This window comes from Amphibalanus amphitrite, unplaced genomic scaffold (genome assembly GCF_019059575.1).
Source record: "Amphibalanus amphitrite isolate SeventyFive unplaced genomic scaffold, NRLGWU_Aamphi_draft 001195F_arrow, whole genome shotgun sequence".
Taxonomy (NCBI): domain Eukaryota; kingdom Metazoa; phylum Arthropoda; class Thecostraca; order Balanomorpha; family Balanidae; genus Amphibalanus; species Amphibalanus amphitrite.
The window spans coordinates 155866-170439 of NW_024882689.1; the positions used below are offsets into that span (position 1 = coordinate 155866).

At 49.4% G+C, this 14574-nt stretch overlaps 1 protein-coding gene across 1 annotated transcript; it reads left to right on the forward strand.

Moving 5' to 3' along the window:
• The first annotated feature begins 598 nt into the window (after positions 1–598).
• On the forward strand, positions 599–5473 carry LOC122371019. Its single transcript, XM_043347058.1, has 5 exons — positions 599–1159; positions 1339–1517; positions 1711–3574; positions 4345–4480; positions 4835–5473. Exons 1-5 carry the CDS (start codon positions 744–746, stop codon positions 5186–5188), a joined length of 2949 nt encoding a protein of 982 aa, XP_043202993.1. The 5' UTR covers positions 599–743; the 3' UTR covers positions 5189–5473.
• The last annotated feature ends 9101 nt before the right edge of the window (positions 5474–14574 follow it).

Here is a 14574-nt window from a genome sequence, read left to right on the forward strand (position 1 = left end):
ATGGCGTTAGAAACCGGTTACAAGGATGGCTCGCTGCCGTTCAAGCCAGCTGGTGTGCGATGTCATCACTATGACCGCTTGTTTGTCGCCATAAGGCTTTGCCCTGGTAGGTATAATGTTCATATTCAAATGAAGTTTTTTTTTTAGAAAAACTGTTTTTCAAAAAGGTTTATGCATTATAGTAGGTAGTAGAAGTTCTTCTGGAAAATCATAAAGGTAGGTATATGCGACTATAGGTACGTGTGTATCATGTAATTGTTTACTTTTTGTTCTTCTTCAATAGTTTTCTTCAATTATTTATGTAGAAATATAGAAGATACTGGGCGTGTTTCTTGTGAGAAACGATGGTAAATGGGTACCTTTTCATTTGTAAAAGGTAAAAGCAAATATTAAACTGATTACTTTCACTCGCTCCTCCTGACAGAGCTGCGCGCAATTCGTCTTTCTGTTTTCACCCTAGCTCGTTCTGCCAATAAACAGAAAGCTTATAAGCTACCTACGGAAGTTCTGCCTTTTCATTCTGCCAATATGAAACGCCCTAGCTGACATGTCACGAGGGTTCAGATTTGCAATGTTTTGCATCACTGCGTCTCAAAGTGCGTCTTATCTTGGCGCGTCGCGTCTGCAAATTCCATTCTTGACACGCTGTGATCACTCACTGTTGGCGGTAGCTTATGCTCTGAAAACACAACTCCCGTTTTTATAGTGCAAGAAACGGTTTGAATTGGATGGCACGCTAAACCATGCCGGGCAAGAAATCTGGCAAGAAGTCGGCGAACATCGTGCCTGACAAAGTTGAGGTTCCTCCTGAAATCAGCGTACCCGAACCGCCCGAACCCAGTCCTGTGCCGTTTACTTCTTGCACGGATCTGGATAGCGCTCAGGAGGAAACCGAACAGGAAGATGACGAGGAGGAGGAGGAAGAGGAAGAACAGGTGGAGGAAGAGGAAGAAGAGGATGACCTGCTGCTCTCCCTGCTGCCGACGGGCCTGTCGGAGCTGTCCATGTCTGTCGGGGACAGTGGCAGCGTGTATTCTCGGCTGACCCTCAACAACAAAGGCATCGAGGATATCCGACACATAGACCACTGTCCCAATTTGCGGCACATTGATCTGTCGCACAACAACATCAGCGACCTCTCGCCGCTCGGTGACATAATGTAGGTTTGTATGAAAGTTTTTTATTGTTAAATGAAATGACCGTTGCTTTAGTCTGGATTGATAAAGTTTTATCTGTACTAGTATGCTTCGAGCTGCACAGTAAAGTATTATCCCATTAAATTCTTGTTAATTATTTTGTTGTCTCTTTGTATGCTCTATCTCGATGGTTTCGTTTCAGCTATCTCATCAGCCTGGACTGCAGCTTCAACTGCCTGACCACAGTTCTCGGCTTTCGTCCGGGCTACTGGCTACAGATGGCGGATCTCTCTCACAACGTCATCACTAGCCTGCCAGACCTGGGAGGATTCTGGGCGCTCACCACCCTCAGGATCGACTTCAACCACATCCAGAGTCTGGGTAGGTGATGTGGGCTACAATCGCGTAAGTCCTTGAGACACTGTGCAAAGCAGTAAACTTTAGCCGTTTGGAAGTCAAGGTGCCATCACGCATCACGCTTACGGCACTGGACCTTTATTGCATTATTAGAGTATTTCATGTTACCTGTCTTTGTCTGTTATCTGTTGAGTTGAAGCTTGGTTATTTTTTTCAGAGGGCGTGCAGCAATGTCGCCATCTTCGCGTCCTAACAGCAAGTCATAACGAGCTACGGCGGGCGAACGGCATCCAGGGTCTCCCTCTGCGCTCGCTCGACCTCAGCCATAACAAGATCGAGACGACAGCGCTGCTGAGCACACTCTGTCAGCTGCGCTTCCTGGACCTCTCCTGGAACCGCATCCAGCTGTTGCGCGGTCTGCACGGCATGAACCACCTGCGCTCTGTCAGCTTGCGCGCCAATCCGATCGCCGACCTGGCCGAGCTGGACGGTCTGCGCGGCCTGCCCAGTCTGGGCAGCGTGGACCTGAGCCGCTGCCCCGTCTCCGAGTGGCCCTTCTACCGGATGGCGGTGCTGTACCACCTGCCGCAGCTGACGCGGCTCGACCAGCAGCCCGTCTCCGAGCAGGACACGGTGGCGGCGCTGGACGCCTTCGACCCGCGCCCGGCGCGCCGCGCTGCCGTCGACCACGCCCAGCTGACGGCTCTGCGGCTGCGCCGGCCGGCCGTGCTGGCGCCGGCTCCCCCGGCGGACGCCGCGCCGGCGCCCTGGGACGCGCTGCTGCTGGTCGGCCCGGCCGGCGCCGGGAAGCAGCTGCTGCTGCAGCACCTGCTGCCGCAGCTGCCGGCTGACAGGTTCTGCCGTGGCGTGTCGCACACTAGCCGCCCGCGGCGACCCGGGGAGCGCAGCGGCGCTCAGTATGTGTTCGTCAGTCCGGCTCAGTTCGCCAGGCTGCACGGCGAAGGACACCTGCTGGAGAGCTCTGAGCTTTTCCAGGCCCGGTTTGGCCTGTCAGAGGCGGCTGTGCGCGCTGCGCGCCGAGCCGGGAAGGTCCTGGTGACACACACAGACCTGGCGGGCGCTCTGAGTCTGCAGCGTCGACTGGCACGAGTTCAGCTTGTGCTAGTACTGCCGCTCAGCGAGTCTGTGCACCGTGCACGGCTCGAGGCGAAGGAGCGTACCGAGGCTGACCACCTGCAGCGGCGCTGGGCGCGCACCGGCGCCGCGCACGGCCCCACGCGCCCGCTGCTGGCTGAGACACTGGCCGGTTCAGTGACGCCTCGCCAGGCCGAACTGGCGCCCAGCGAAGTCGGTCAGCTGACACGCACTGCCTCCAGTGATGTGCCACAAACACCGGAGCTAAGCGCGCGCACCGAGCGACGACGCCGCGCCAACGTCGCTCCCAACGAGGACATCGCGCGAACCCGGGAGGTAACCTCTCTGACTGAGCTGGCCAGCCTGGGCCGCGGCGCTAAACCCAAACACGCCGAGCCGACCGGAGTCAGTGAGGGTCCGCCGCAGACTCCAAGCTCGAGCCGAACACCCGAGCAGCAGGTACCCGGTTGTCCGTCCATTGTGGTCGACCAACCACTTGAGGGTGTTTCGGGCCTGCCGACGTCAGCTGCCCTCAGCGAGGAAGAGCTTAGCGGTACCACTGGATTCTCTCCGGCGTCAACTGCTCAGAAAATTGACTCAAAGGCCCAGTCTTCGGTTACTTCAATCAACTCGGGTGCCGAGTCGGCGTTCGAGTCTGTCCCGGACAGCACTGCCGCAGAGAGTGACGCGCGAGTCCCGGCGGAGAGCCAGCGCAGCTCGGCTCCATCCGAACCTCGCTCTTCGGCTCGTAGCGCGAGCGACCGAGACGCTCCCGGCGCTGACACGACTCCAACGACCAGTGGAGACCGGGAGGAGCACGAGGAGGAGGAGGAGGAGGAGTTGGAGGAGGAGGACATCGTGGTGCCGCGGGAGTCTGACTCGCTGTGGAGTGTGCGCCGGTCGTGGCTAAGGTTTCCCGACACAGACGAGTGTGCCGGCCTGCCGACTGAGAGGCTGACCGAGATACCCAGCTACGGGTCGTTCAGGTGAGTCTCCTCACTCATTCACAACCACAAGCAGGCATATCTGGCGACCCGAATTCATGTCATTAGAGCATGTTAGCAGTACCCTAGTCATTGGGTAGCTGCATCATTGGACACTGTTCAGAATCAAATATCCCTTTCCACTAGCGTATCATAAGGTTGTTAATAAATTCCAGTCATGTAAATGATTGTTCATGAGTACCTTCAGGCCTTTCATCATCGGGTCAGCGAAATCAGCCACATTCCACTGGGAACGATCTCTTTTCCTTCCCACTTCCCAAGGTTAGAAGTCATGAGCACAGGCGAGTGGGATGTTGTCAGACAAGGTCAACGGGCACGGTCTCATTTGATGTTCATGCTCCCGTCGCTATGCATTATCATATTATGTACATTCCAATCGCTGTGCAGTCGTATGTATCAGCCTCGGCTGCTTGCTGGGCTATTCCGAAGTCATGAGGTATGAATTGCATGTCGGACGATGTCTAATCCCAGACATAAAATCGAGGAACGTCAAATTGCAGTCGAATAATTATCCCCATGGCGGAAGTTGACATACACGACTCTGCGTTCTCATGTTCATTCATAGAAATCTGATCAAAGTTTACAAGTATTTTTGGTTGATTATTTACGGTATTGGTTGTTATTAGCTTCAAACATTATGACAGATAACAAGAACGTGAAGTAATCTGTCATCAAGTGTATTTTCAACATTTGGCATCATATATTTTAGTGAAGGATGTCTTGAAATTGATTTGCTTCTGTCTGTTTGTCAGCATGATGGATCGTTGGGCCCGCGCCGGTGCCGTGCCGGAAGTCCTGGGAAAGCCGCCCTACCTCGGCGTCGATAGCCGAGCCCTATGGGAGAAGTCAGAGCCCTGCCTGCCCATTGAGGCATTGGACTCAAACAAGGTAAGTCCGCCCTTTGGGGCAGTGTGTGACTTGTCAACCAGTCGCTTTTCTCGCATCATAAAATGCTTTTAGTAGCTTCATTATTAACGCGATTAGTTAACTTCTAGCGCTCTATCTCTTATGTTAATTACCTATTAACCCGGCCTCAGTCCCAAAGGCAATCGCATCTTGTCGCATACTCAATGTGACCCGAGCTCGCTTTCTCTTCTCTTTTTTTTTTTAATCATCCATCCTTCTGGCCCGACCTTCGTCCATCCATCCGTCTATCTGCTCATCCGACCTTCTGTCTCTTCATCCGCCATCATCTGTGGACCTATGCGTCGACGCGATCGGTCTCTGCCGTCCATCGCTCAGGCTCGTCGCGGCGACGACCGTCTGCGAGCTTACTCCGCCTCCCAGACGGCCTCCATCCTAGCGCAGCGGCAGACCTACCTGTCGTACCACCTGCAGCAGCCGGGCCTGTTCCTGGTGGCCGTCAACTCGGACCGACCCGAGCTGGCAGCTCAGCAGCTGGCCCAGCAGCTGCGGCGGCTGCTGCCGCTCACCGGCGCCCAGCTGCTCGAGCCGCGCTGGGCCTGGATGGAGCGGCTGCTGCGCCGCGCGCCTGTTGTCAATGATGCAGCCGCTCAGCAGCTGCGGCAACAGCTTCGGCAGCTGGAGAGCGTGTCGGCTGGAGGCGCGCAGTGGGAGCAGGCTGCCAGTGGGTGAACGTGGCGGGAGAGCGGCGAGCGCCCTGAGGAGATGGAGGGACGAAGGTCGCTGAGGTACCGGTAGGGCGTGACGTGATGGTGGTTGCGGGAGAGGATACCAATGAGGAAGGTTTGGCTATCAACACCGTAGGGAGACATAGTCCGTGGCTGAGCGTTGTCTAGGACTGGACTTGAGCGCAGTCCTTAGCGAAGTGTATGGATAGCATCCTGACCCGAAGTTGACATATGTGCCCTATGGATATATACATAATGATGTAAAATAATACAATAAATCAGCAACTTATTTCTTTGAGCTCAGCTGACGTGGTGACTGGTATGTATGACGTGGTATGTATGATCGACGGCATGTTAACCTTCGCTTTGATAGGCCGTTCTAAAATATGCCTATGTATCGGTATTCTGCACGGTTGCATGGTGTACTGTGTACTCGACCATAGTGTTATAATTAATGTCTGCTTGCTCATTGCTGAGGTATATATCGACTAATAGCATTCCATCAATACCAGTATTCACCATTCAGTGGACTTCCTCGGAAATAATGCATCATTAGCCAAATAATTGTTCCGTGCTGTCTGCTCCGTGAAAAAAAAACGGCCTAATTGCCACCTATCCTGCGTGCAGCGAATGATTTTCCCAGCCGGAACTTGTGCATTATTCAAGAATACGGCATTTTTATGACAGGCTTCTAGCTAGTTTTGTAGTTTTGCCTTGATAACCACAACTGGTAACTAAATGGTAATACGGCCGTTGTTCGTCGTATTCTATTTACCCAGGTTGCTGATACAGAGCATTGAAAATGACTTTCCAAATTGTTATGGTGTAGCTGAATTTCTTATATTATCTCTCAGAGTCGTACTTCAGGTTTACCCACTAGAATTAGTTAGTTGTTAGTTCCATAACACCGTTGTCAGTGTAGCTATACAGAGTGTCTCAAAAGTTAGTTGACACATTTCCCATGCCAATAAAGTATGCTTTATGTAAGAAGCGGCCAAAAATCTAAGGTTTTGGTGTCTGTGTGTACACTAGACAAATATGCATGCTTTGACAACTGATTCAGAGGGTTGAAAACAAAACCCTTTGCTGTATCTTCAAAAATATTTGCCCATACCGATTTTCGTCGCTCCGTCGGCTGCCGGAGGCTGATAAAAGGTCACCAGCTTTCAAGCTCTTGTAGGGGAATTCCCTGCAGTTTCTGCGTCGGATTTAGGTTTGACGAGCTCCCCGGCAACATCCGCTTCTCCCTGAAAGCCGACAGCTTGCATCGACACTATCCGTGAGTATTTTGTAGGTTTTCTCTGGCGCTAACTGCTTCATGAATGACTGGCACCGACCTCCCAAGCACCATTTTCCTTTTCAAAACAACCCCATTTCTGAACAAATGGGGAGTGCCAGGGGCAGTTTTTTCGCAGCATATCATAACGGAGACATATTAACTGACGACTTCCAAAAAGCGACGCTATTAAACAATCATTTCGCCAGACAAGCGACGGTCGACTTAACCGGCACACACAGACATCCACTAAATCATGACTCAGACAGAACGCCGGTGCCCACTCTGGGTGAACTGATGACATCCGAGAGAGAGGTTCTCCAAATACTAAATTCACTCGATCCTAACAAATCAACGGGCCCCGATGAAATTCCAGTAAAACTTATCAAGTTAACCGCTCTCATCATCGCAGAACCATTGTCCAAACTTTTTAACATGTCACTAAGTCAGGGAATTTATCCATCGAAATTTAAAGAAGCAAACATAAAACCAATTTTCAAAAACAAGGGATCACCTTCTGACTACACTTGTTACCGTCCCATCAGTATACTTTCATCGTTATCTAAAGTCTTCGAAAAAATTGTCTTCAAGGGTATATATTCCCATTTACTGAATCATTCTCTTTTGACCGACAAGCAGAGTGGGTACCGGCGTAGCCACAGTACAGAACAACAGCTTTTATACCTGACTCACAACTTGTACAAATCACTGGACATGGGACGAGACTTTACTGCTATCTACCTCGACATTTCTAAATACTTTGACAAGATCTGGCATGACAGACTGTTGTACAAGAGTAAGCACGACTTCGGAATTACTGACTCACTTTTCGACTGGTTAAAATCATATCTTTGTGACAGGACACACCGAGTACGGATCAACAGCACATTCTCGGCCACTAAAACAATAAATGCGGGCTGCCCGCAGGGATCCGTACTCGGGCCTTTGCTGGCACTTATGTATCTCGACGGACTTTCAAGACGAATAAAGAATGACATTCTCTTTTTCGCTGACGACACATCTATCTACGCCTCGCACACGACAGCAGACATTGACGCCGTACAGCTATCACTACAACAAGACCTCAACGAAATCCACAAATATGGTCGAGAATGGGCAATTACATTCAACGCTACGAAGACCATCCAACAAACATTTTCACACAGACATCAGTACACACCACCAAAGCTCACTTTCGAGGGCGCAAACGTACCCATTCATGAAACTCATACTCACCTTGGCTTGACACTTTCTAAGGACCTACGCTTCCACCAACACGTCAATGCAATATGCAACAAGGTACACAAATCACTCAGTCCACTCTACTCCATTGCACGTTACATACCAAGGCCCATTCTCGACCAAATTTACAAGACGTATATAAGACCTTACTTTGACTACTGTGACACAATATATGACGGACACATAACAATACAAGACGCTGCCCGACTTGACACGCTACAAAACAGAGCAGGGAGACTTGTGACGGGGGCTATGTTCAGGACGTCAACCGAAAAACTTCTACAAGACTTGGGCTGGGACAAACTGACTGTAAGACGACAAATACACAAACTCACTTTATATCATACATTCACTAATCCAAGACACCAAACGCCAAATTATATCACGATGATCATGCCAGAAACACGTGCAGAAAACACCGGCAGAACACTACGCAACTCCAACACACACACCATGCCTCCCAACCGAACCATATCCTTCCAGAAGTCCTTTTTCCCCTCAACAGACAAATCCTGGAACCAGCTTCCCGAATCCATCCGATCCCTTCCTCCTCGTTCCTTTCAACGAGAGATCTCGAGGCGACTGGGGGTGCCTGGGCCTTCTCCCTTTTACAAAATTGGCACTAAAATGGGCAATATTTTCCATTCTAGGCTACGAATGCAAATGTCACAACTAAATTCACATTTATTTCAAATACAAAGGCACGATACACCTGAATGTGCTTGTGGCTTTGAAACAGAAAATATTCATCATTTCATTCTCGCGTGTCCCAACTATAATTTGCAGAGAGAGGAACTTTACCGGGACATGTTGCAAATTTTTGGCGAAAATTTTGGTCAAATGTCAACTACACGGTTATTACGTGTTCTTTTGCATGGCGACGATCTTGGCGGCGGGGACTGTCGTGCGGTGGCTCAGCATTTCCAAAATTTCTTGCTTCGTTCGCACAGATTTACCTATTAATTTACCTACCTCATTCAGTTTTGTGGGCGGCGTCCCCGGTGGGCTGAGTGACGTCAGCGCGGGTTGGGTCGGTGGCCTGTCGTGGCGGCGGCAGTGGTAGTTTTGTTTCATTACGCTACGTTACCTTCATTACGTTGTATGTTTATGTTATATTCGACGTTGATCTGAAGGCTATGTTCATGTTGTTTTATGTTTATGATGTCTATCTGATTATGTTACAAGAGGTGGTGCCTAGAGTCAAGCACAATGTGCTTTTGCACCACTCTTATATTATTTTGCTTTATCTCTGTTATTCATGTTCATTTTCCGATCGTTTTACTTATAGGTTGTCGATGCGCAATAAACATTCTGGAATGGAATGGAAATCATAGCAGAATGTCGCAGCCATCTGTTTCTTAGACACATTTTGCAAATTTTGCAAATCCCAAATGCTCGTCATTCCCCATGCCAAGACCTTCGCTGGGTTGTGGAGTGTTCTCCTCAGGAGAGGTTCTGCTTTGTTAACTTCCAAAACATGTCCATCGTGCGGTTTTATCGGGATTTTGTGTCTAAAAGAAAGCTATTTGCTCCAGATCTGCCTCTTGAAACTTTGTAGCATAAAACTTTACATTAATTGACACTTTTGGAGGGTCAGTTGTCCTTGGCATTGACGATTTTCGCGTTATTTTCCCCAAAAATTTAGCGTTATAGATATAATAATTTTAAATGATACTTTTTCTTTATTTTACGATGACCTGCAATTTTTGAAACTGGGCGACCTCTGTCTGTGAGCTTCTTGTCAGTTTTCAATAGTTATATATGACTGCATTTTCAGCTGCTTTCCGGAGCACGAATCTGCTGCCGTACGAGAGTTGTTCAAAACGATGTTAGTCTCGCATGGTTTCGTCCTTCAAAAATGTTAGCCACCGTTTTTATTAGATGATCATCATGTTGTACTCATCCTCGCCAACACTTAGCCATGTGTCATAACCGACTTAACCATTCCCATTACTCCTGAAACAGAGAGTTTCTCAGCCGACCTAATTTTGCGACCTCCATTTTCATGCCTGACCCATGGTCAGAGGTGAACCCTTTTTGTGAGCTCATGAAGGGTCGAGTGCGCTTAAAAACAATGAGACTGCTTGAGGAAGGTCGGTACCAATGCAAAAATTCGACTGTTATTTTTTGTGGATTCAGAATTATTGACAAAAAAGCATGACTGGTGCCTGTCAACGAACTTTTGAGACACCCTGTATAGCAGTGCCTATTACCTACGTCGTGTTTGCGTGTCCCCGTACGCTCCCCCCTCCCCCCCACACAAATATCTTATGAGCTGGGGTGGTCAGGAAAAGCACAGCTGTGGCGCGACCTGGGGGACAGTCGCACGCTTGTGATTCGGAGTACTGTCGTCGCTGTGACAACAAGCCGCACCACTACTTGGGTGGGGAAAATGCCCTGCACATTATCACTACACACAGCTCGCCCGTGTGTGCCTTTTCACGTTGGCCAACACACACCTCCAGCATTTGCAAGAAGAAACCTGCGGCGGGGTGACCACCGGTGCAGCAAGTGCTAGGAGATGGCGCAGCTCAGGACGCCGTCGCTGATGCTGCTGACGCCTCTGATCCTGACGTTGCTGGTCGTGCAGCCTACATCTGCGCTGGTGGCCAGCGCTCGGCGTGGTCAGGACCGTCGACTGAACGGCGTTGGACCCAGAGAGCAACAGAGCGGCCTCAGCCAAGAGCAATGTCAAGCATTGTGCTCCCAATACAACTGCGGCAGTTTCAACTACCATCCCGCAACGGGCGGATGTGAGGTGCTCAGCCCGACCGCGTGTGAATCCTACGGTCTGTACGTGGTACGCTCCACCGGCTGGCGATGGTTCGACGTGGTGTCCGACCTCACGACCGAGTCCAGTCAGGTGCTGTGGCAGCGCGAGGCCTGCGTCCGCGACGGTCGCTGCCGGGACTCGTGTCTGCGACGTCTAGGCGAGAACTGCCGTCACTCAGACCAGTGTCAGCCGCTCGTCACCGGCGGCACCCAGTGCGCCAGCTGGACGTGCCAGTGCGACGCTGACCACTGGCAGTTCAACGAGACGCTCTGTCTGCCCAGAAACCAGCAGCTCTTCACCGAAGGCACCTTCTGGGTTTGGAAGAAGATTGTCAATGGCCTCTGCTCGACCCAGTTTGACCTCAAGGCGTCAAAAGGGGTGACGATTGTCCTCGCTGAAGCATACACGCATTATTCCAACCGGTACGTCTTCGAGCTGACGCCGACTTACCTCTACGGGAATCGGATCCTGGAGGGTGTGACCAACTCTCGGTATGCCTCGGTGGCAGTCAGTATGCTCTCTAGCGACACGTTCCGCACTCTGGGCATGAGCTGGTGCAGCGGCCAGATGCGGTTCTGGGAGTCGGGAGGTCCGTACCGTATCTCGTGGAATGACGGCAGCGCCTTCAATCCGACCCACATGGCCATCTACTCTGCGGACTCGGAGGGTCGCTGGCGATTCCCGGAGCGGCTGGTCGACCCGTGGTTCGGCGACTGGAGCACAGAGCGCATCTACTCCATCCCGCGGGATACGTTCATCTCCCGACGGCGTCACGAGCAGGACTTTTGGGTGGAGTTCGAGTGCCGCATCACGCGCGATTGTTTCTGGCAGGCCCGCCAGGAGGTGTATTGGAATCATGGCAACATCCTGAGGGCCGCTTTCGGGGGTTGGGACAACACGGCCAGCGCCGTACAGCGCCATATTACTGGCGTCGGCTGGTCGACGCACAACTACACAGAAACCCCCGGCATCCTAAGCGCTACCGAGTTCCGCAAGTTCCGCGTTCACTTCTCGCCGCAGGCAGTCAGCATGTACCGCGGCGACGAGACAGAGCCTTTTGTCAGTCATAAACTAGACCCACCGATCACCATCAACTATGACGGACCGCAGATGTGCTGCAACGTGGAAAATATCGAGTACAAGCTCGCCAAGTACGACAGCGGATGGAGCTACGAGGGAGGGTTCCGCTGGGGCGAGGACTTGGTTCCCGAGTAGGTGTCGGAGACGCGCGTGGGACCCAACCCCGACCTGAGGTGTGTTAGGGTAGGGGTGACCTTTGCTTCTTCGACCCAGCTCGTGATGCGTTCTTTGCACATGAAAACTGGCATTGATAACCAGCTGTAAATTGCACATCCCTAGACATATGTATAGTGTATACTTTTGTGATCGTCACGCAGCAAACGAATGTAGTACGTAAACTTATAACATTCAAGAGATTCAGCCAATTGTGTAATTGGTCTGTCTTGTGTAAAGTTATCTTTGCTGAAACAAGTGAAAGTTATAAGTTGGATTTGGAAATGCCGTTGGAAAGGCCTTTATAACGGCCTTTGGAAATGTGCATCTCGAAATGTTTTGCTGTCGTCAACATTACATAGGTATACTGACCTATTTATCATGGATTCTTAGCAGCTCAAAGTTATTTTTTCTTTGCAGTATTGACCAGTTAACACGCTTCAAGCTATAATTTACGTTTGTTAACCCGCGCCCCGTAGGAATATCGGCGGAACCTACCACCTGAAGGGGGAGGGCGTTTGCCCCCCCCCCCTAAGATCTCGGAAAGTTACCGGCTGATTTTCAAAACTCAAATGGCGTTCGATAGCCCCACCGGGGAACCACATTGAGACCCAATTTCATTGACCTTGGTTCAACCAATGGTGTCACAGGTCAGGTCAAAGGTCGCATTTCCACCGTTGACGGGCATTTCAAGAAATGTGTTGTAAAAGTAAAGGGCATCGATTGTTATTGAAAATCATCGATGGAGAAATGTTTGTCAAACATATATTTTGCTATTTGAAGTCACTGGTACCAGGTCAGGTCACAGAGGTCAGGTCACTGAGGGTCACAATATAGAAGTGTCGTGTGATGCATGTGTTATGGTCCATTTTACGTGACAGAGGCGTTTATATTGGTCAGGCAACGTTTGGGGACAGTTAAGGTTATGTTCCGATGAAGTCAGGTCAAGGACAGGTCAAACTAGGCCAAATTTCAAAGTTGATATTTTGCACAAAATGGGTATCGTTTCGACGCAGCTCGTCACGGGGAGTCTAATGGTGGTCTTTGATTTGCGCTAGGTGGCCTAGAATTGCAAAAAAAAATGAGTTTTACAAATTGGCGTCATCCTTTTTGAGCATTTTTTTCGCTATAACTTGGCCAAAAAAAGAGGTATTTATCTCAAATTTAGTATTTGGAGATAACTTATAAGACGGTATCATATATATTCCGTTTGTCCGAAATTCGTAAAGCTTTTTGTTTTTTTTTTGGCTATTATATAAAAAAAATACTTTCTTGATTTTTAGGTGTCGAAATCCAAAAATTTCAAAAATCCGAGAAAATATTTATATTTCCCTGTTGATTCCACACCTTTTATGTTCAGAACTTTTTTCTGTACCTATCTTCAAAGCTGTAGGCCTGACAGTTATTCCCGCGAAACCTTTTTAGGATCGGAAATTGCAAAACATGACATCATTCTTCATTCTGACGTTATTTGTGGCCAACCTATCATAGCCTCTGGCAAACTTTTTAGTCACAATGTACAAAATTAATGCCCGGAGTTGTCCTAAAAGATTGGTGACGATATCTGCAGTCGTATAGGAGATGTCTACGAAAAACGACAGGGGGCCGTTTCGCCCTCCCCCCCCCCCTGCGGGGCGTGGTTTAATGCTGTGCTGTTGTAGAGCGTTATCCACGCTCTACAACGACGGACAAGCTTAAATGGTGTCTATTTCAAGCAGCCTGCTGTTTTCCTCACTGGGGCATTCCATGTCAACCGGGACAGCCAAAATCGGCCACCTCTGCGATTTTGTTCAAACTTGGTATACTTGTTGGGTATTGGGTGAAACCTCTGAGGGTCAAAGGATTTTGTCATATGCCCTCGGGCTACAGAGATACAAGCCGCTAAACTTCTGCTTTTTTAGCAGAATTGGACGTGTATTGCAATCTTGAAAGATCTATAGCTTCAACATTTTTGAAGCTATTAATTTCAAACAAACTGAAACGTGTACATAAGGAGTTATGCTAGTTAAATTTGGCAATTTTAACAGTTTTTGGTGATTTTGAATTTATCTTATTTTGAATTAATTTCTTAAAATCTAATTTGTGAAAAATGGGTACCCTTCGATTTTGCTCAAATTTAGATATTGTCTTCCACTACACGTAAGGCATACGTGCTGAGAAAATTAGAGTGGGCCAACGATAACTTTGGATGATATAGCAACAAGTAGTGCAACGTAGCACGCGCGATGGAAGGGGCTGATTTCGCCAACCCCACCTGTTTTTCGCCAGTAACTCACGCCACAATTATCATATTAACGCCAAACTTTCAGCATCTGTCCAGAATTGAATTGCAAATCCTCCCGTGCAAGCAATAGGTAAATCAGTCCACAACTTTTCTAGTAATAACGGTGTAAAGTCAAACATCTTGCCGGAGCGGCGCGGCGGCCGGCGCCGGCCGTTGCCGCCTGAATGGTAGACTGTGCCGGCGCGGGACGGTTCCATCTTTGCACTGCGCTTCTTACCGCTGATTATGATCGATTCGTGTCAAATTTTGCGTGAAGGCTTAAAAATGTACAGGCAATCTAATGTTCAAATAAATACGAAAATCAACTGGTAAAAATTGAGTTATTAGGGTGCAAACACAATCTGTGACTGAAACGTTTCCCGCGTCGGCCGATCCCCGTCTTTGCCGGCGACATCTTCTTACTCTTAGCAGGCCACTAACTGCCAAATTTATGGTTAGATTAACTAGAGATGCTCATAACACTACAAATGTCGTATAAAGGAAGAAATAGGAAAATCGGCCGGTAAGTCGTAAAGCTATGGGAGGATAAACGCAAAATAGTCACTATAGCAAATTTCATCACGATTAACCTCATTTGATCTT